Below are 20,899 nucleotides of genomic sequence, written 5' to 3' on the forward strand. Positions count from 1 at the left end.
CAGTCTGTAAACTATACAATCCTAAGACAATAGATGGATGTGGAGTTGGAGTAGAAGATGACCTTTTAAACACTGTCTTCACTGGAAGGCATGGTATCTCGGTGGTTAAATCACCACGCTATGGTTGTAGCAATTATTCAAGCAGTGAGATATGTATCTACAATGTACAAATGCCTTGCAAAGGTAGCCACATTTCAATCTCACAACAATCTTCAGAGATAGATCTAGCTGAAGGAGACTCAATAGAAATCATTGATAGAGAATCAAATACAATCTATCAACCAATAACTGGTGATGATGAAACCTCAATTACCAATCGATACATAAAGACTTCAAACTTTATGCTTCTCTTTTTGAGTGAGAAAGATTTCACACAAGGTGCAGGGTTTAAGTTACAATTTGAATGCCCAATATCTACTGAAGAGAATACAACAGAGGAAAAAGAGGATGAAGAAATAGAGGGATCAGGCTTTTAAAATATACTGTAGTGATTTTTGTAATAGTTAATCATTGATATTAATTCACTTATTACTGTATCAAGTTATATATTAAAGATTTTATTGGTTTTAATACGAAATAAATTTGCAGTCTTATGCCATGAATTGCAAGAGGTTGATTCCAACACAATACGTATGGCTTGAAACTGTACTAAAATGTGACATAAGTTTGTTATTTTAAAAAAGGCTAACTTCATTCAATTCCTGTTCCTCTGTGTGTATCTTCTACAGTGTATGCAAATTGTAGCAAAAGCTATGTGCACATGTATCTCCCAAAAATAACATAACAAGTATGACACATTGCAGCTTGTGTGGGAGTGATTACATGATGTTCCCTGGAGCATTAATTAGCACTAAAAATATACTACTATACTGACTAATATTAGTTATACATGACTGAGCTTTTAAGCCCAGGGAATGTTTATTATGCCCATTTATAGTCATTGTCCTTTTCCACCCTTTTACATAATCTTGTATAGCATCAATTCACTGAGAAAATGCATGCCTTGCTAGGCCACAACTTTATTTTTTTAATTTTATGTCATAATGAGTGATTACATAAGCTGTCACTTCTGTAAATGAATCACAATACGCAACAAAAATATGAATCATAGTCATTTCTGAAAAAATACTCTGTACTATAGTCCATGGTCATTGGCTGAACTTTCGACTAGCAACTTTATAAATTTATTAAAATCGATTTTTAATTTCAAATTTTAAAAACAATCAATAATAAGAAAAGAAATCATAAATCAATAATATAACTGTTGTGCATTGATGTAAAATGGTAAAACAAATTAAATAAAAATCATCATTGATTTTCTTCATAGAAACTCTGTATGATTTCTTCCATATGTGTCAGTTTGCTGATAATATGCACACGAGCAGAAATAATCATGTTACAAAGTATTTTATCTTCGGTTTCTGTGAGACTAATTTCTTCGTCAAACTTTGGATTAAATCGATAAAAAGCTACGCCTTGCTCTTGACATCTAGACCGAGTGTTAGATGCTGCCCCTTCTGAGTTATCAATCTATTGAAAGACATTAAAAAAGCAAACCGACCTGTAAAAGCAAGCAGGGTTTCTTACAAAGCATGCTTATAAACAGAATGCTTCATCTAACTTTGATTGGAATCAGTTAAAAATTTCTATTTGAAATAAGTACATAGTACAGGGGCTTTGGTCTGATTTCTCAGCAACTTGAAAATTTGTAAAAAATTCCATTTTGATTGCAATCAGCTCAAACTTTCTACACAACATAAATACATGTATATGCATCAGAAAATATTATAAAATTAGAGAAATTCCTGTTTTTCATTTTTCACAAAATTTGGTCGATGACCCTGTACTATAGTACAGGGACTTTGAACCGATTTTTGAGCAAATTAAAAAAATTTTTTTAAATCCAAATCTAATCAGAATCAGCTCAAACTTTCTACACAACATAAGTACATGTATATGCATCAGAAAATATTACAAAATTGGAGAAATCTCTGTTTTTCATTTTTCACAAAATTTGGCTGATGACCTTACTAGTATAGGGACTTTGAACTGATTTTTGAGCAACTTAAAAAAATTTTCTTTAATCCAAATCTAATCGGAATCAGCTCAAATTTTTTACACAACATAAGTACATGTATATGCATCAGAAAACATTACAAAATTGGAGAAATCTCTGTTTTTATTTTTCACAAAATTTGGCTGATGACGCTGTATATAGTAAAGGGACTTTGAATCGATTTTTGAGCAACTTAAATTTTAAAAAAATTTAAATCTAATCGGAATTAGCTCAAATTTTCTACACAACATAAGTACATGTATATGCATCAGAAAATATTATAAAATTGGAAAAATCTCTATTTTTCATTTTTCACAAAATTTGGCTGATGACTCTGTACTATAGTACAGGGACTTTGAACCGATTTTTTAACTACTTAAAATTTTTTAAAATCCAAATCTAATCGGAATCAGCTCAAACTTTCTACACAACATAAGTGCATCAGATAAAATCATAAAATTATAAAAATTCTCTTTTTCATTTTTTGCAAAATTATGAGGAATCAATTGGCCCGACTTTTGAGTAACTTAAAAAAATTTTTTAAATCCAATTTTAATCAGAATCAGCTCAAACTTTCTACACGCCATAAGTACATGTAAATGTATCAGTAGATGTAATAAAAATGAAGAATTCTCCCCTAGCCATTTTTTAGAAAATTCCCTGTATTATAGTACAGAGTCTTCGGCCCAATTTTTACACTGACAACAAGCTATGCCAAAATCCTGTGGCAAACCCTGAATACAAGTAGTTTACGTGGTGTACATAATGAGGACTAAAGGCGGATTTACAATATTACGCTAGTCCTGACGTTACGTTGACGCTGAAATAGAATCTGGTTCTATTCCAGTGGAAAGCATGCGTCAAAAGGTCAAATCGCCCACACTTTTGATTAAAAATTGATGGTACGCTGGCCTAATGTCATATTGTAAATCCGTCTTAATAGTTTTGACACATGTGGTGATTGTGCAGAATTTGTTAATCAAACTTTTAAAACAAGAGCATAAATATGAAACAAAACGTACCATAATTGCTCGTAATTTTGTTGAATTGCTAAATTTTGATCATTGGCATGTTTTTATGTGTGCCATTGAGAGAGCATGCAACTATTATGGTTATCAAAAATGCCAAAATTCTACCTCAAAAAATTAACAGTTTTTTGGTACATAAAGAATAAATTAATAGCATGTTATGCATAGTCCTAAACTCATAATCATGCACAACACTCACAGTAACTAATTTCTATATCACTAACTTACAGCGTTGATGAACATTGTCATTAAATTCTTGCAAGTCTTGATAATACTTGGAAGCCAAGGGAAATTTTTCCCGGGAAACAGATACTTCTCTAGATCCAAATCTCCAAGCTCTCTGCCAGGGAAATCCCCACAACCGATTGATACGACCAAAGAAACTCTTTTATGTCCAGCCCCACTCTCACTGCACTGCCTCAGGTAGTCTTGTATGATGGTAAGTCCGCTCTCTGAAGGATTGTTGGCTCTGAGTCCTCCATCAATGAACTCTCTCTCTCTGCCATCAATGCATTGCTTTAATGGGCTGAAGAAACCTGGAGCAGCAGCTGTGGCCCGTGCCACTTCCCACAGTGGCCCTAATAGTGATAATAATAATAATAATAATAATAATAATAATAATAATAATAATAATAATAATAATAATAACAATAATAATAATAATAATAATAATAATAATAATAATAATAACAATAATAATAATAATAATAATAATAATAATAATAATAATAATAATAATAATAATGTAATAATAATAATGTAATAATGTAATAATAATAATAATAATAATAATAATAATAATAATAATAATAATAATAATAATAATAATAATAATAATAATAATAATAATAATAATGTCAATGTAAGCGTGTCCTTACTTCCATATAAGGTCTTGTCATCTTCACGAAAATTGTTGAACCAGTTAAGCTCTAATTTGTCTGTTGTTTTGTCAACTGTGCTGATTAGTATCCTATAATTAATAACAAATAAATTTAACCCACAAATATGTCACTACAGCGCATGTTGATGTTCATACTTGGGGCCATTATCCAGTGGTAGCATTCTTTTATCTCCAAACACTCTCTTTAATAGCTCTTCTTTAGCTTCAGTGTCACAACAGTATCCAAGACGAGTTTTACCAAAAACTTTTTCTTTCATTTCAAAGTACAACTGCCTCACTTGCTGCAGATTCAAATCGGCTAAAAACAAAAGTTAAATAAAATAATTTTCTAATTGATTAATAAAACTCTACTCACACACAAACCATAAATATTACAGCCAGAAACTAGTTCCTGGATATTAGTTTCCAGCTCTAATATCTAAAGCACAAACTGACTTTCAATAGTGTATCTCACCATAAGCTAGTCCTAGTGCTACAATTGCTCCAGTGCTGGTTGCTACTATCCATTCAAATAGATCAGTTATCTTTCGGCCACTTGTTTGTGCAATGTAGCTCAATACTTCTATTAGTATTAATCCTCTCATTCCTCCTCCATCAAGACACAGGACACGGTGTCCCTCCCTCGCTTTGAAAACAGGAGGAGGAGCAGAGCGATGGTCTCTTCTTTTAAAGGAGCTTCTCCGCTTCTTCTGCTCCTGTAGAGTCTGTCAAATAAAATTAATACAAAATGAGTAACGTTTTGATAAAGCTATTGTAAGAGATATTCTCTCATGACTGATAAAATCAACTCTACCAATAAAAGTAATAGTGTACTCTTGATAAAGTGTAATATAAGATGACAAAAGTACAGTGAAATTATGAGCATTTAATCATTAAGCACAGTCACAATACTAGTAACTCAACCTTTTGTTTTTCTCTCCACCGTAGCCACACACTATAGCTATCCATAGCAGCAGCAGGTATTGAAGAAGTTAAACTGGTTAAATCAGTTGATTGTGATAGCTCTCTCCAATCAACACCATCATCAATGGATACTGTGCGGACTATTGCAGGAGGTGGTAGCTGTTTAAAATTATCCAGCCTTTGTCTGACACAATCGCCAGCTTCACTACCAACAAAGAAGAGGAGCTCTCTCATCTCATCGTTACAGGCAATGTCCAATGGGGTTTCCTGGTTAATGTTGAGTGCATCAATATCAGCTCCAAATGCTATCAGAGCTTTGGCAGCATCAATATCCCCAATCTGTAAAGATATAACAAGTGATGCAAGTACATAAAGTTTTTATCCTTTGTGATATTAGATTAATACTGTATATATAATGGGTAATTTTGGAGGAGGCGAATTTTGCATTATGATAGTCATCTTATTTGCCAAATTAAAACCTGCCATTTTGTACCATTTAAGCACATAATCAATGGCACATGGCCACAAATTCGAACTAAAACCCACCAATCACCATTTGCCAAAATTTCTCCCCTCCAAAATTACCAGCTATATGGTAATACATATGCAGACGATATTTGTATGTGTACATGATTGAATGGAGGGGTTTTGGGTTTGTACCTTATGACTAAAGACATAACCCTAATTCCCCTCAAAATAATTTGTACATTTAATATTAGATTACTTGAGCTGCAAGATGCAGTGGTGTGTTAAGAAGTGACCCGGGTGCATCAAGATCGATTCTATCAGTATCACAGTTTGTGAGTAGGCAAAGGAGGAGAGGGTAACCTTCACTCCTTCGCCTGTTAATGTAGCAATGCAGAGCAGTGTTGCCTTCTTCGTTTAAACCATTAACATCAACTGGAGGATCCTGTGAGAGGAGACTTGTTACATCCTATAAATAAAGAGAGATGGGGTTAAGTGAACTTATGTCATGAGGTCATGGCCACGCTATCAACTACCTTTTTCTTAGTTGCTTCGTGGAGTCTTGTGTCGATACTTGGAGCTCTATATCTTCTATCAGCCATCACAAACTAAGCAGACCAGATCGACGCCTGACAGGTACAGCTACCAGTATTCCTACGCTCAGCTGTTGTACCTAGGCCTAATTAAAAAGGAGGGTGGGGAATCCTCAGGGGAACCCCCTTTGTAAATGTCATCATCATCATCATCATCATCATCATCATCATCATCATCATCATCATCATCACTATTACCTCACTAATAGTAGTATAGTACAGGTAAATTACCTGTGCTATACTACTATTAGATTGCATGTGCATCATAATTGAGCTACATGGCTGCATGTATAAGTAGGACTGGAGCTACGTATTTTTTGTTAGCAGGGATAAAAAGTTACTAAATGCTTCATTATTGTTAATTTATTTTTTGTAACAAAATAATACGAGCCACACCCTTAACTTTGTGACCATAATGTGTTATGCCATAGATAATTATACACAAAACATCATTGTGCATAATGCTGATAATGTAGTAGGCATCATAGTGAGAAAAAATGTATATGCAGCTATGTACAATGTGACATTAATCAAAGCTGTTGTACTCATACAATAATAGAGAGTTTTGACAGTACATTCTTATGATTCCTCCCACTTTTATAGTTGTTTATTGTTTTTTCATAGTGATAGAGGTAGAGCTAATATTTATTATACAAGATGATTGATGTTTCTCAATGGAGAGCAAGCATTGGACTGTGGAACTGCTGTCAAGCTGCCTCCAGGAGACCAGCTATTGGCTGCTACCATTCTCACTCATTGAAAGCTACAATGAACAGCAAGCCAAGCAGTACTATAAAATTTGGAGGAACAGCATCTAAACTTCCAGCACCTAACCTCCTCTTTCTTATTCTCTTTCTCTCTGTTTCTTTATCAATACACATCTTAATGATTCCTTTAACATGTAAGCAATTAACAATTGCAAATTTGTAGACTAGATCTACTTGCCTATTTTGGTATTTTATTACAGGTAACTTTAACTACCATCAAGTACAGTGTAATACTGATGTGAACTACCTCCAGTCAGTAGCCTTATCTAAAGGTCTGAGCTGCAATGATCTCTATTTGACTGTTTGCCTCCGTAAGCTGCTCCTCTTATCGGGAGATGTTGAACTCAATCCCGGTCCTCTAACAGGTAAACAGATATTTAACAACATACATAACTGATACATTGCATGCAGGTAATCCAAAGGATGTATTAAGAAGTCATTCCAGTAAACTCATTAGTGTCATTTGTAGTAATTTATTAAACATAACAAATGAGCTTCATGCTGCAAGATTAATACCCAAACTATTTAGACAAGAGATGCTTGTACCAGCAGTTGACAGTTATACTAAAGCTACTAAACTTGTGAATGTCATTGAACAACAGTTAGAATCTTCTCTTAATCCAGTCCAGTATCTCACTGATATATAATGTCGTGTATTATTGAACCAACAAGATTGTACACTAACAGATATTACTACCTCTATATTGCATCAGTTAGGTAAGTGTATGCATGTATTATTATTATTAGTATACTCATCATGAAATCATTGCATTAGGTCAGTCAGTATCTGATGTACTACCACCACTTGATCCTATTAATGATACCCCAATAAAAGGTAATCACAGTGATACGTGGTAACATTATTATTTTTATGTATTTTGATTAATAGGTCAATCTAATGTTAGTTCAATACCTGATGATGTTCAAGTGTATGCTGATGATATGAGACAATACTACAAACATCAACCTATTGTTGCTACAGACTGGCCTCCAAGAATTGGAAAGGACTTTTTTGGGAGATTAGCATTAGTTGAAAAACAAGACCACAGTACACAAGCAGAATCAGCTTGGCATTTGCTAAGAGGACAAGTTGATAAAATTGTGAAACTAGCTAAAAACAAAGAGATAAGTGTTGAAGATGTTCTAAAACCCACAGAAAATTCTCTGTCTCTCAGAGTAGTAATAGATGGTCCTCCTGGCATTGGAAAAACAGTACTCTGTCATAAGCTGTTAAATATGTGGTCTAATGGAACATTAGTACCCCAACAGTATGACTTGGTACTTTATTGTCCTTTAAGGAGTAGCCAGATAGCTACAGCTACTACACTAGCAGAACTGTTTGAGTTTAAAAGTCCTAAAGTTTCAAAAGCAGTTGATTGGTTGTCAGATAGAGAGGGAAAAGGATTACTGATAATTTTTGATGGTTGGGATGAGCTAAGTGAACAACTCAAAAAATCTTCAATAGCTACTAGTATCATTCATAGAAAACAATTACGTCACTGTTCAGTGGTTGTTACTTCTCGTAGCTATGCATCTGTTCCCCTTTTAGAGATGAATAATCTCAGTAGACATGTTCAGGTCATTGGTTTTTTAAAGCATGAAATATCAACAGTAATTATACAAGCGCTTCAAAAAGATGAGAAACTTGCACAAGAACTTATTGATGAAAATAGAATTTCAAGTAGATCCTTTTTTTGGGCAAGCTTAAGTCAGTCTCAAGAACTAAATTCACATGTAGAATACAAACCACTTTTTGCAACTGTTCAAAGCAATAAGGACTCACAATTAGCAGTGAAACTCATTAATGATCTTAAAGTACGAAGTGATGTCTTATCATTGTGTTATATACCATTAGTCTGTTCCATGGTCATCTTAGTTTACTGTAAGGAAGGAGGACACTTACCAACAACACTCACTCTATTGTATGAGAACTTCATCCTACAGACTATCAGAAGACATGTCAAAAGGCATGATATTAACCCATGTACTTTAGCTAGCCTTTCCTCATTACCATCAGAATTATGCAGACCTTTAGAAGATATGTGTCAAATAGCTTACACTAATCTGGCTAATAATACAAAAATGGTATTTTCTTTACACGAACTACAGTCACTGAGTGAGGTGGTCAAGGAAGACTATCTTGGATTGATGACAAGATTCACAGAATATGATGAGGAGAAGTATCAGTTCCTTCACTTGAGCATACAGGAATTTCTAGCTGCATGGTGGATAGTTAAGCATGAAAAAACAGAGGAAGTGTTTCAGGTTCACTTTGATGATGATCACTTTCGAATGTGTCTCAGGTTTGTTGCAGGTCTAACTCATCCTGAAAATAAGAGCTATCAACAGTATTTTACTAAACAACTTGACTTACGATGCAAGAGAGTACCATTGTTTGGATTTGAAAGTTGTCATCTCTCCTACTTCTTTCAAAATTTTGAAATTAGAAATTATGGTCATATTAAGCAATCAGATGATTTCGACAAAGTTCCTATTCTTCTTTTTCAACTATTGTATGAATCACAGAGCACAACATTATGTCAAGTATTTACACAATCTATCAAGAACCACTCACTGTGTTTGAATAGTGATAGAGTATCATTATCATTATTTGACTGGCTGTGTCTCAGTTATTTTATAAACAATTCAAACACAATATGGAATCACTTGCAATTGGGGGATGTATCTAAACAGGCAATATCAGTCTTCACTGCTGGACTAACCAACAACTTACTACAAACCCAATGTAAGAGAATGGAGGTAAATTTGGATGATCCCACTGACGAAGTAATACAAAAATTATTACAATCATCACTTCTATACAATATTCAGGAGTGCTACTGTGAATTAGTATCAGGCCAATATGTTTCTTGTCTTGTATTGTTACAGCTCCTCAATCTTCACCAGTTGAAGATACTGCACTTGACAATGACCAATACACCAACAGTTGGCAATACATACGCAGACAAATGTGCTGAACTTGAGAAATGTATAGCAAAGAATTCAACATTGGAAGAAATAAAGATTGGGCATTCTGGAGAGAAAGAAATAATAAGTAATACTATTATCAGTGTCATTAGAGGAGTAACAAAAAATAAAAAAATAACATCATTTTCAATATTTGTTTATTATCCTCCTACTTTTGATGATGATGATCCTCCTCTTGATCCTTCTCATTCTCTACCTGATGGAGTAATAGAACAACTACTAAAAGACAACAACATTTTACAAGCTCTTTCATTGGACATAGCTGATAAAGTCCTACTATCGTCACTGAATATAGTAGAGGTGAATACACCACTGGTTGCTCTAGAAATAGGAAGAAGATTTCGTAGTAGCAAGCTGATGACATCACTCCTTCCACATATTAAAGGATTACATTGCCTGATATTATATGAATCATATTCACCACAGCTACTATTTTCGTCTCATCCCAATTTACATACACTTACTTTACAATTAAACACAGCTGAGACTGTTGTTGAACTATTCACTATTTTACAAACCAATACTACACTTAAAGTTTTGGATTTGGAGATTATGGGAAAGAGTGTATATACCAGCAGTATGGGTACTAGTTTGCAAGGCATGCTAACACAAAACCAAACATTGAAATGCCTTAAAATTCATGATTACGTTGTTGAATATATTCCTAATTCATTCCTGTCCTTCCTAATAACTGGTCTTAGACGCAACATGAGTCTTCAGCAGTTGTATGTACTCATTCCATTGAGTAAAGAGATACTGGTATCAACTTTTACTGACATCATCTCTCAGAAGAATAATCTTACAGAACTTACAATGAGCTTTGCATTAGATGAATTGATTTTTTACTCTATATACAGTGAGATATTCTATTTCAGTGATGATATTAGTGATGATATTAGTGATGAAAAGGATGAAGAGGAGACTACTACTGCAAATAAAAGAGATGGAGTCAAAAGTTAAAACATTATCGCTGTATGAACAGATACTGCCTGCTGTACAAACATGTTATTGTCTCATAGAACAATCAGACTACTGACCATAGGGTGTTTTGGCATTAATAGCAAGTTAACACATCAACCTAACTGGGTAGAAAACATACAACATTTTTATGAGACTGTTTTCATTCACCCATCACTTGAATATATTAAAATTTGCACTGGAAGACGTCTACCCCCCCTGACGGATACTCTAAAAGATCAAAAGAAGACATTGACTGATAAACACAGAAAAGAACAACCAAACAAACCACTTCCAATAGTAGATATTCAGTATTTGCGGTAGTATATATACATCCTTTATTGTCCATGCTTATTGTTTGTTTCTTATTATATTGTTCTCTTTTTGTTTGTTTTCTTGTGTTCCAGGCAAACAACCCTTTTACTCTTTATTGTAATAATTCAGCGTTCTTAGGTCACAGTTTACTGAGATTATGATGATGATTGACTGAGAGTATATGAGCTGGTATATCAAAAACTGATTTTTATCTCTGTTGTGTTTGGACAAAACATGTGTCAGTTAATAGTTATCATTTTAATAAACACACTGCTAAATTAATACTTTAAAACCTATAATTATTGATTGCTAGTTTGCTACTAATACTAATTAGATCTAATTAATGTTCAATGTCCTTAAGCCAAGCACTTATATCTTTGTATAGATCTTTTGCTTCAAATTGAAGATTCAAAACAAAATTGTTCCAAACTGTCATAACGCTAATCAGTGTCATACCTGACATATACCTTCCGTGTAATAATTCACGATCCTTTGTAATGCATGTTATGTAGTCTTTGTATGGCTTTCTTGTAGATGGAAACGGCATTATAGGGAATGGGACTCCATCAGAAATTAAAGAAAAGTTCCAGAGTAAACGAGCGACACGCCCATTGCCATCTCGAAATGGATGTAGGCATAAAATACGGGAGAGAAGTTTGCTAGCTCTTTCATATTTATCTGACCCTTTACTTTCATTGTGCTGTCTTACAATTTCTGGTACCTCTGCAGGAATGCACGTGTATAATGGGTATGTATGTCCATTAGCACTAACAGAACATTGGCGATATATTCCTGCTGGAATTTCTTCGCCATCTGCTGTAAGACCATTCATAAGGATTTGGTGGGTTTGCTGTATAAAATCTTCAGTCAAGTCATCCCCTGCTTGAGCTTTATTGATCACAAAGCAAAGTGCCAATAGATGTTGTTCTAACTGGTCTTTGGTGTAGCGATCCTTTTCGGCATCAGTATGTGGCTTCATGGTACCTGCAATCTTGTCTAGAAAACGATCCCGATCCTCTTTATTCAGCAAATTAGACTGAAGCATCATTTCATCATATTTTGATGAAAGGTGTTGTTTTGTTATGTTCTCCTCTACAGGCTTGTCTTTAAATTTATCAGAAGCCCAAACAAGCTGCATACACCTTTCCTTTTGAAACATCTTCATTCGATCCACAAATGTACTTGATTCATCACTGGCCCTGAACTTTTCCAACATTCCCTCACAGTATGATAACGCATATGCTGGTGACTTTTCGATTCTTCTGAAAAGGAAACTGTTCTTATCATATAAGGCGGTTTGATTTGGATCTACTTGAAGTTGAGGAGAGGCCTGAAGTGCCATAGTGGTTTTACTGATTGGTGTGTAGTCCTGACAAGCCTTATAGTCTATATAGACAATCGAATGCGAGACAATGGGTTCTCCCGATCCCGAAGGTTCCTCCTGATTCGTTTCACTCCGTATGCACGAATCATTGCATCATCATCACGTGACATGTGTTCAAAAAATCAAAACTTCGAATGGCGTCTTCTCCCCAAACCGCTCCTTCTTCACCGCCTCTGGTTAGGCTCCCTTTTTTGAAGGACAGTGAAAGTCCTCAAAATGAGTGGGAAAAATGCAAAACGAACCTCGAGAAATGGAAAGAGGGTAGTTTAGTCGAGACATCTCCGTTACAGAATCTTCAAGACTGCCAGAAACGGATGGTGGCCAAATTAATATGGCGTACTAACCTCCTTGAAGACACTCTACCCGGGGGTGTGAAGGAAGAAGAGACCATCAGCATACTAGAAAAAGTTTATAAGAATGACGAAAAAGAGGAGAATAACAGATATAGTGGCAGTGCCATCGACCAATTGGTGAATCATATCAAGGCATTGGAGTTTCTTCTTTCTCATATCAAATCAGACCTCACGGAAGAAATAATATTGAAGACACACGAGATTATGATGAAAGGTCTTACTACTGAAGAAGGATCCCCGATACATAATGGAAAATATCGGCAATATTCAGTTTGTGCAGGTTTTCACACTTTCCCCTCGTACACTTGCATACCAAATGCAATGGGTGACATATTGAAGACATACAACGACCGGATGTCAATGAAAGATCATGATCCAATTGTTCTAGCTACGTGGGTATATTATCATGTTGTTTCCCTTCATCCTTTTGAAGACGGTAATGGAAGAATGAGTCGATTATTGTGGTGCTATTCTCTTATGAAGGATGGATTACCGTTTCCTCCTTTATTGACATCAGGTCACAAGAAGTCACAAAAGCATCTCGTCTCTTGTTTAAAGAAAGATCGTGACCTGTTCTATTCTAATCAACCGTACACAACTACATTGAGTGTTATTAGCCTCTCTTTAGGTTGGTCTGACTTTTTAGATACTTTAAAATCACTTCTGAGTTAAACTGCATTATTATTAACTAACAAATAATATTAATTCCTTTATTTCTTTTGAATTTGTGAAAAGGGGCAGGTTGAGAGAAAGACATTAATTTGCAAAACAAATAGTTAGATACAGCATGGGGATGGGGTTAATAACAAAAATGAGACATTTGTGAAAGGAATAATTAATTAGCAGCCTGAGTGTTAAATCTTACTCTTGCAACTTGTGCCATAGTGCTATAAAAAATGCTTTGTCTAGTGTGACAAGGCATATCATAAATGAGTTACACATATAGCAAGTACAAGTGTGAAGATGATAAGTGTCTTTCTTGTGAGCAGGGACAAAAAGCTAATCTAATAAATTATGAAGTGTAGCACAGCATGATTCATCCATTTTGTAAAATAAAATATAAATATAAAATTAATAAAACGTCACAATTATCTGTGCAGCATTAATCAATAAAGAGTAAAAATTACAATAATTACAAACATGTGCTCTTGTTGTTACTATTATTATAAGACTCTAGAGCAATATTCCTCAATCTTTCAGCATTGTTAGGTCCAGTCTGCTCCACTAGTTTACTGAGATATGATGATGATTGACTGAGGAGTATATGAGGTACATCAAACTCTACCAGTTCACCTGATCTCAGTATCTAGTGAATAATGTAAGGGAGATTAGGACACAATTACAAGTACTATTATACCATAATCCTGTCAGAGTCCATGACAGTATCCAGTCTATGAGCTATAGTTAGTACAGTACAATTAGAGAACTGTTCACGTATCACTTGTTGAATGATAGCATCAGTCCTGGATCATAACACACACACAGGTTATTAGTACAAGTGTATGTATGTGTACAGTACTCACTCCATGTCTACATTAGCAGTGGCTTCATCTAATATCAGGATAGTGTTACTCTGAAGGAGAGCTCTCGCCAAACAGAACAACTGTCTCTGTCCCACGCTTAAGTTACCTCCTCCTTCACTCACTAAACTCTCTAATCCTCCTTCTAGTTCCTCCACTGCACTCTTCAACTGAACCTGTGTACATAATAAATATTTATTGTGTGTGAGCAGGGACATTCACAAAATAAATCAAATACAAATCACATGCAAAGCCTTACTTGTTCTAAAGTCCTCCATATTCTATCATCATCATATTGTTGGAATGGATCAAGGTTGTAGCGTACTGATGCTCCAAAAAGCACAGGATCCTATGCACATATGTATTGTACAGGCGGCTCACTGAATGAAGGAGCTTACTTGTGGTATGATAGACATATTGCTCCTAACATCATGAAGGCCCAATTGAGTGGTTTCTACTCCATCAATTTTAATGCTACCAGTTGGTTCAGCTAGTCTGAACAATGCTCCAATGAGAGATGACTTACCAGCTCCAGTACGACCCACAATACCAATCTAAAAGTTATTACAAAAAAATATAATTAATAATCATTCTTTCACATACTTTTTCGCTTGGTTTAATGTCGCATGTAATTCCTCTAAGTACAAGTGGTCCTTCATTTGAATGACGATAGGAAACATTGCTTAGCTCAATGTGTCCTTTGGTTGGCCAGTCTGAACTCAATTTCACCGAAGGTTCAGTTTCCAAAGATGCCTCAGTGTCTAGCATACCATAAGCCATCACTCGTTCAGCTGACACCATCTAAGAAATACTTGTTGATAAGAATTACATTAATAATCATTGGGACGTACCAGAGCCTCAACTTCAGCACTTTGTCTTACACAAAACTGAAATGTTCCATTCAATGAGATAGCATAAGTTAATGCTAGACCAACTAAACCAGCATTGAGAGCTGCATTAGAAGTAATGATTCATAATATTATTATTATGCATACAATACAACTCTTACTAGCTGACAAAGGTACAGAAGACAAAGCTACTATTGCTATGAACAAAGAACTAATGATGTCAATCCTCATACCAAACCACCTACATGTAGATGCAAAAAATCAATTCACAGAAATCTCTCGATTCTTTGATTACCTTGTAGTTACAATGTAAAGATAATTGGCTTGAGTGTTGTGATTCTGATACGTATGGAAGTGATTCATAGCTTCACTTTGCATTGAGTAAGATCTTATGGTAGGGAGTCCTTGCAGTGTTAGTGAGAGATGAGAGTATATAGGACTACGAGCTAAAGTACATATAATTTCACTAGTAGCTTAATAAACATAATCTATGCACTAACACAATGCTTCCAATCGCTTAATATCTCTTGCAGTTTTTAGATAATACCAGCGAAATGCCAGAGAGGTGACAAACAAAGCAGCAACGACTATCAGGACATATGGATTAGCTACGGAGGCTGTGAACATTGCAGCAAAGAAACGAGTGAGAATCTAAGCATAAGAACGTGAAAATGCGATCAGGAATGACAAGGAAACTTACAATTAAGTATTCCAAAAATATAATAACTAATCTTTCATCAAGGAACTCAACATCTTTAGAAAATCGATTCAATACACGACCTAAATTTACACAATAGTTGTGCTTTGATTTTAGCAATAATAACAATCATTTCTGACCTATTGGATTAGTATCAAAGAACAAAATTGGAGCTCTCAACACTCTAGCAAACATCCTATTATGAACAACTCTTGAAGCATTCAACATTAGAACATAGAAAAGAACTGCTCTAAATGCTGTAAATATTGACAATGATCCTACAAGTCCTCCAAATATTCCAATACGTTCGTTGTCAGACAGTAAACAAGTAGATCTATTGAGACCAGCTTCTGATTCACAGTCAGCCCTATATCAGTATATAAAACATATAAAATACCGTATATCGGGTATATTTCAATGTATTAATAATTTTGGAAGAAGCAATCCATTGCGAAAATAAATATTATGAAATTTTAAAATATGCGGATAATAAGAAATAGAAGATATGTGGTATTGTGCAATCATTATGAACACGTGGCTTCATAACTATCCATGGCTACATTCTAGTCTAACTCGAAGGCCATAAAGAGCCTTCTTTGCGAGTTAGAAGTGTTGCTAAGGTTGATTCAGAAGTGGAGAAGTCAGCAAATTCTTCGATTGACTTACCAAACCAGGTGGTTGATGGAAATAATAGCAAGTAAAATATTTTCAGAATATAAAGGGCTTCCAAATTATTCCATCATTGAACTTTATATTTACACCACTTTTCATGCATTGAAATATACCCAATATACGGTAGTTAGTAAAACAATGGAAAACTCACCAATCAGATATCCACCAATCAGCAACAACAAGATTAGCCTACATGTATGTGTAATGGGAACAAAAACACTATTACGTTATACAGGAGATGCATTGATGATTCACCTCTGTTAGAATGAACAGGGATAAAATAATAAAATTAAAAGCATATCCTCCACCGGCAACAAAGTAATTGACATATGTCTTTAGTGATATTGTGCCATGAGCACGTTCCTCGGCAGGTACTGAAACTTTATGAACAACTTCCTATGAGATCAGATATGAGGCCAATTATAACATACATTATTATTGCTGGAAACTTGTACATTAATTAACTGCTATTAATTAACTATTACTACATTACAAATACTTCAGTGCCAGGCTCAGATAATTATAAATAGATTATCATTATTGCTACGATTATTCAATTCTCTTACTGTATCTTCTGATAGTTGTTTTTCAATGCCATCTGGCTTCACATCATCAACCACTCCTTCATTCTCTTCATCTTCTTCCTTGACATTGTCCATTTTACGCTGAAATCCTGCTACAGGTTTACATTAATTCATAAATTACAGAAGCGTTACTAATGTCCTTACTCTGTGCCTCCAAGCCAGTATATGCAATGCTTTGCTTTCTGACTTTCAATCCATCGTCAGAGTCTTTGTTATCGTCGTCAGCCAGTAGCTCATAAATACCACTGTCTTCTTTGAGAATATCCAATGCATCACCATATACTAACACAGAGCCCTATATAGCAAAAGTCACTGTGCAACAATATGTGGACATAGTGTATTTTATGGGAATTAAGAAATAGAAAACTAAAGATAATCTAAATTTACATGCGAACTGTTTACAAGCATCCAAACTATAATAGATTTACCTCCTTCAGTCCAAGTATAGCATCACATCGTTCAAGATATTGTACTTGATGAGTTACTAGTATAACAATCTTGTCTGATAATATTCCACGAATACACCTGTAGAAATACACATGTACAGTCAGTACAGTCAGTACAGTGTACATGTACATACTCAAAAAATTTTATACATACTTCTCAAAAAGATGCCTACTGACTGCAGCATCTACTGCACTCAGAGGATCATCAAGAAGATAAATATCAGCTTGACGATAGACTGCCCTGGCTAGATTCACTCTAGCTTTCTGTCCTCCACTGAGAGTCACTCCTCTCTCTCCTACTAGAGTAAAATCACCTTCAGGCAGTAGCTCAATATCCTATTCCAACAACACAATAAGGAACAAGTACACATACAAATACTTTCTCAAGAGCACATGCTTCTATCACAGACTGATATTTGTCAGGATCATACGGTAAACCAAAGAGTATATTGTCTCTCAGTGTAGCTGAGAACACCCATGCTTCTTGACTAGCATACCCAACTGATCCTTTAATCATTGCTGTACCACTCAAAGCAGGTAGCTCTTTCAATAGACACTGAAGAAGAGTAGACTGTGTGTGTGTGTATGTGCTAATTAAAAAATTATGAAGTTTTAAACTAACCTTGCCACAACCTACACTGCCAACAACAGCCAACAATGGTTTTTCCTATCAAAAAAATATCATACATGCACACATGAATAATATTACATTACTTTATTGACGGTAAATGATATATTTCTTAATGTTAATTTGTTGCTATCCATAGACCAAGAAGCAGTTAAATCCTGCACCATAACATCATCAGTAGTAGACGTTGAAACTGGTTTGAGGCTTATATCACCATTTGCAATGCCTGTATGGAAAGTCGTCGGAAACAATAATAAAAACTACTTATAAAATCACTAGTCTCACCAGCAGAATCCTTATCTCCATTACTAGTAGTGCCTAAAGCAGAAAATGATGTACAGTGTCTATTATAATACAAAACTCTTAGCATTCTTACTGGTAGACTCATCTTCAGTAGCAGTGGGAAGATCATCCAAAACTAAAAAGTTCTATCAAGTAATAAAATTAAACTAATAAAAATACATGAATGAAGATGTCTCACTCCAATTCTTATCCAGGAGACCCTTGCAATAGCTAGTACGTGCATGCACAGGATAAAGAAGTGGATTGACGTAAAACGAACAAACGTTATCAAGGACAGCGAAACAAAAACCTTCCTAGGGGTCAGCCCTTCGTCTGATATATTGACATAAACAGAGAAGACCAGGAACATGCTTAGGGTGATGGATATCGACTTGTAAAAGTTGCTGATGGCAAAAAACATGAAATATTTGAACATCATAAAAATCTCTGATCTATAATAAGAAGAATGATGGTAGTGATTTATTTTTAAAATAATTAATTTCTTTACTTTCTAATTGCTGAGACTACATTACTGAAAGCATATTCCCATGCATACATCTTAATGACTCTGATTCCACTGATAACCTCATTCATGACCTTCACTCTTCTATCAGTTAATCTGGTAGCCTTAAATCTAATAAAGATAAGAGTAAATGAGCTTTTAGTGTATACACATTACTGTATGGCTTTACAATAATAATTACATGAACTGGTTTTACTTTATGCATTACACTAACATAGCCAAATACTAGTAGCAACAAACAAATACACATTTGTCTTACAGTAATAACAATATATATATTATCAGTGATAACACTTGCCTCAATTTGGAATAAAAATATAAAAGAGTCATTTGTAATGGAATCTGTAGGACAAGGAGCAGTGTCACAATGAAAGCAGTCCACTCAACCTCAAGATACAACAAATAGGTAACTACTACCACATGTATTGGACCAATCCATAAAAAATGATACATAGCAAATGCCTATAGCAAAACATAAATGTAACATTGTACTGTCTTGGCTTAGTTGGTTATAGAGGACATGCGTGCTAAGTATATTCATTGCAAAATAAATGTATTCATTGCATACCGTAATAACTTTCAAGAAAAAAAATTAGTTCGTTGGACGTCAACTTTCCATTGGCAGCAATGGAGAAATGATAGAAAAAGGCTTGGTACCAGGAAACCGCTCTGTATTTCTTGATAGCAATCTTTCAGGTGACTACTAGACCCCATTAGATCCTCAGGATACTTTCTAAGCTTCCGAAAAAGGCCTCAAGAAGGTAGCAAGGCAAGAAAATGTGTTTTCCCCCATTAAACTCTTAATAATGACGTCCAACATGGCAGCCAATTTACTGTGTGGGTTGGATATACGGTACTTAAAAGCTATGGATATACTTAGCACGCATATCCTCTATTGATTACACTTACTACTTCAAACTTCTGTATATCATTTGATGCTAGATTAACAATATGGCCGATGGTCTTTTGACCTACGGTAGTCTGGCTCAGAGACAGTGTCTAAAATATGCACATTGAGTAAAAAATTATAAGTCCTTATATTGCATTACTTTCTGATAAATGGCACTGCTAAACATTATCTTTGTCAGCAAACCAATGAGGAAACCTTGATGGAAGTTCATTCCATGAAAAAACATGATGGCCAGTGAGACTAGACCGAGTCCCATTGCAAAGAGATAGGCATTTCTAGTATCCACTGATGTAGGGGATTCAATTACAAAATAGTCTGTCAAGGAGCCCAATAACTCTGACAATGCTACCATGCCACAAACCTGTGCATTAAAACAAAATACCTTCTCATCAATGCTTAGGGGATATACCTCTAAAAATAGTAAGAGTCCTTGTATGCAAACCCTCCACCAGGTGCACTTCAGCCATGCAACAAGTAATCTTGGTGTACGGCCATCTTTCTTTCTTTGCAATTCCATTGACCAATACCTGTAGAAAGTTAAAAAAGTTTAAATATGCTGATTTAAACCAGAAATTTATGGGTTGGTTTAAACAACAATCTATAATAATGACACATAAAATTTTTGCACAGTGTAAAAAGCTAATGAGATTACATACACAAAACATAAAATAAATAAAATTCAATAATCTCACTTATTAAAATTGTCTAAAACGAGTCTGGAGTCAGCCTCAGGTGGATGCTTATACAAATCACTGAAATCTAAACTACGTCTACATCCAAGCCAGAAGAGTGGGTCCACCCAACTAAAGTAGTTATATAGAAATTATATATGTATGTATAACATATATACATAATATTACATAACGGTTCTTGTTTGCAAAACTCACCAAAAGAATGTCCTAAACAATAGATTATATTTCACTTTCCGACGATAGTCTTTGGAATTTGGAAGGGTAGCCATTTGAGGAGTCCATTTTGATCCATTATCAGCTCTAGGAGAATCAGCCTTGGCAGAGTTGGTGGCCATGATGATAATGATGAGTGTAAAGGGGAGGGGCTGACAGCAAGTGTCATTTCAT

The 20,899-nt window shown here is 34.9% G+C and overlaps 3 protein-coding genes and 1 long non-coding RNA gene across 7 annotated transcripts; 2 read left to right on the plus strand and 2 right to left on the minus strand.

Moving 5' to 3' along the window:
- Nucleotides 1-1,197: 1,197 nt before the first annotated feature.
- LOC100638846 (85/88 kDa calcium-independent phospholipase A2-like) lies at nucleotides 1,198-6,050 on the minus strand. Its single transcript, XM_003385129.3, has 8 exons — nucleotides 5,890-6,050; nucleotides 5,613-5,822; nucleotides 4,889-5,227; nucleotides 4,440-4,689; nucleotides 4,121-4,283; nucleotides 3,963-4,054; nucleotides 3,313-3,662; nucleotides 1,198-1,530 (listed from the first exon to the last, which is right to left on the minus strand). The coding sequence occupies exons 1-8, from the start codon at nucleotides 5,953-5,955 to the stop codon at nucleotides 1,309-1,311; spliced, it is 1,692 nt and encodes a 563-aa protein (XP_003385177.1). The 5' UTR covers nucleotides 5,956-6,050; the 3' UTR covers nucleotides 1,198-1,308.
- Nucleotides 6,051-6,147: 97 nt separating this feature from the next.
- Nucleotides 6,148-7,836, plus strand: LOC109580892 (uncharacterized). 2 transcript variants are annotated; one of them, XR_002184437.1, is made up of 5 exons: nucleotides 6,148-6,847; nucleotides 6,914-7,078; nucleotides 7,125-7,430; nucleotides 7,489-7,548; nucleotides 7,603-7,836. It is a non-coding gene; the product is annotated as an uncharacterized LOC109580892 (long non-coding RNA). The 2 variants fall into 2 exon arrangements; XR_002184436.1 differs by having other exon boundaries at nucleotides 6,148-7,078.
- A 4,655-nt stretch (nucleotides 7,837-12,491) lies between these two features.
- On the plus strand, nucleotides 12,492-13,382 carry LOC105312110 (adenosine monophosphate-protein transferase FICD homolog). The gene has a single exon (XM_011404489.1). The coding sequence runs from the start codon at nucleotides 12,492-12,494 to the stop codon at nucleotides 13,380-13,382; it is 891 nt and encodes a 296-aa protein (XP_011402791.1).
- Nucleotides 13,383-13,718: 336 nt separating this feature from the next.
- Nucleotides 13,719-20,874, minus strand: LOC100638973 (multidrug resistance-associated protein 4-like). 3 transcript variants are annotated; one of them, XM_019994450.1, is made up of 31 exons: nucleotides 20,708-20,874; nucleotides 20,513-20,623; nucleotides 20,230-20,347; nucleotides 19,960-20,181; nucleotides 19,820-19,909; nucleotides 19,209-19,372; nucleotides 18,896-19,021; nucleotides 18,587-18,839; nucleotides 18,482-18,533; nucleotides 18,391-18,423; nucleotides 18,192-18,331; nucleotides 18,100-18,144; nucleotides 17,857-18,048; nucleotides 17,632-17,813; nucleotides 17,460-17,556; nucleotides 17,176-17,326; nucleotides 17,014-17,120; nucleotides 16,703-16,843; nucleotides 16,599-16,636; nucleotides 15,916-16,142; nucleotides 15,779-15,858; nucleotides 15,579-15,729; nucleotides 15,374-15,524; nucleotides 15,240-15,319; nucleotides 15,082-15,182; nucleotides 14,834-15,031; nucleotides 14,629-14,784; nucleotides 14,490-14,579; nucleotides 14,234-14,406; nucleotides 14,068-14,173; nucleotides 13,719-14,016 (listed from the first exon to the last, which is right to left on the minus strand). In XM_019994450.1, the coding sequence occupies exons 1-31, from the start codon at nucleotides 20,845-20,847 to the stop codon at nucleotides 13,843-13,845; spliced, it is 4,089 nt and encodes a 1,362-aa protein (XP_019850009.1). In that variant the 5' UTR covers nucleotides 20,848-20,874; the 3' UTR covers nucleotides 13,719-13,842. The 3 variants fall into 3 exon arrangements, with proteins under 3 accessions (XP_019850009.1, XP_019850008.1, XP_019850010.1); XM_019994449.1 differs by having other exon boundaries at nucleotides 17,014-17,123; XM_019994451.1 differs by lacking the exons at nucleotides 19,820-19,909; nucleotides 19,960-20,181; nucleotides 20,230-20,347; nucleotides 20,513-20,623; nucleotides 20,708-20,874 and adding an exon at nucleotides 19,479-19,497 and having other exon boundaries at nucleotides 17,014-17,123.
- Nucleotides 20,875-20,899: the final 25 nt, after the last annotated feature.

The sequence above is a fragment of the Amphimedon queenslandica genome, unplaced genomic scaffold (genome assembly GCF_000090795.2).
Source record: "Amphimedon queenslandica unplaced genomic scaffold, v1.1 AMPQUscaffold_13472, whole genome shotgun sequence".
NCBI classification, from domain to species: domain Eukaryota; kingdom Metazoa; phylum Porifera; class Demospongiae; order Haplosclerida; family Niphatidae; genus Amphimedon; species Amphimedon queenslandica.

Coding starts and splice junctions, on each gene's coding strand:
- LOC100638973 (XM_019994449.1), bottom strand. CDS start 20,847: ATGGCCACCAACTCTGCCAAGGCTGATTCTCCTAGAGCTGATAATGGA. Junction 15,032..15,081: donor GTGCTGAAGTTGAGGCTCTG/GTACGTCCCAAT, acceptor AGTATTTCTTAG/ATGGTGTCAGCTGAACGAGT. Junction 14,407..14,489: donor TATGGAGGACTTTAGAACAA/GTAAGGCTTTGC, acceptor TTATGTACACAG/GTTCAGTTGAAGAGTGCAGT.
- LOC100638846 (XM_003385129.3), bottom strand. CDS start 5,955: ATGGCTGATAGAAGATATAGAGCTCCAAGTATCGACACAAGACTCCAC. Junction 4,690..4,888: donor GGTGGAGAGAAAAACAAAAG/GTTGAGTTACTA, acceptor TTTATTTGACAG/ACTCTACAGGAGCAGAAGAA. Junction 3,663..3,962: donor TGACAAGACCTTATATGGAA/GTAAGGACACGC, acceptor TATCACTATTAG/GGCCACTGTGGGAAGTGGCA.
- LOC105312110 (XM_011404489.1), top strand. CDS start 12,492: ATGGCGTCTTCTCCCCAAACCGCTCCTTCTTCACCGCCTCTGGTTAGG.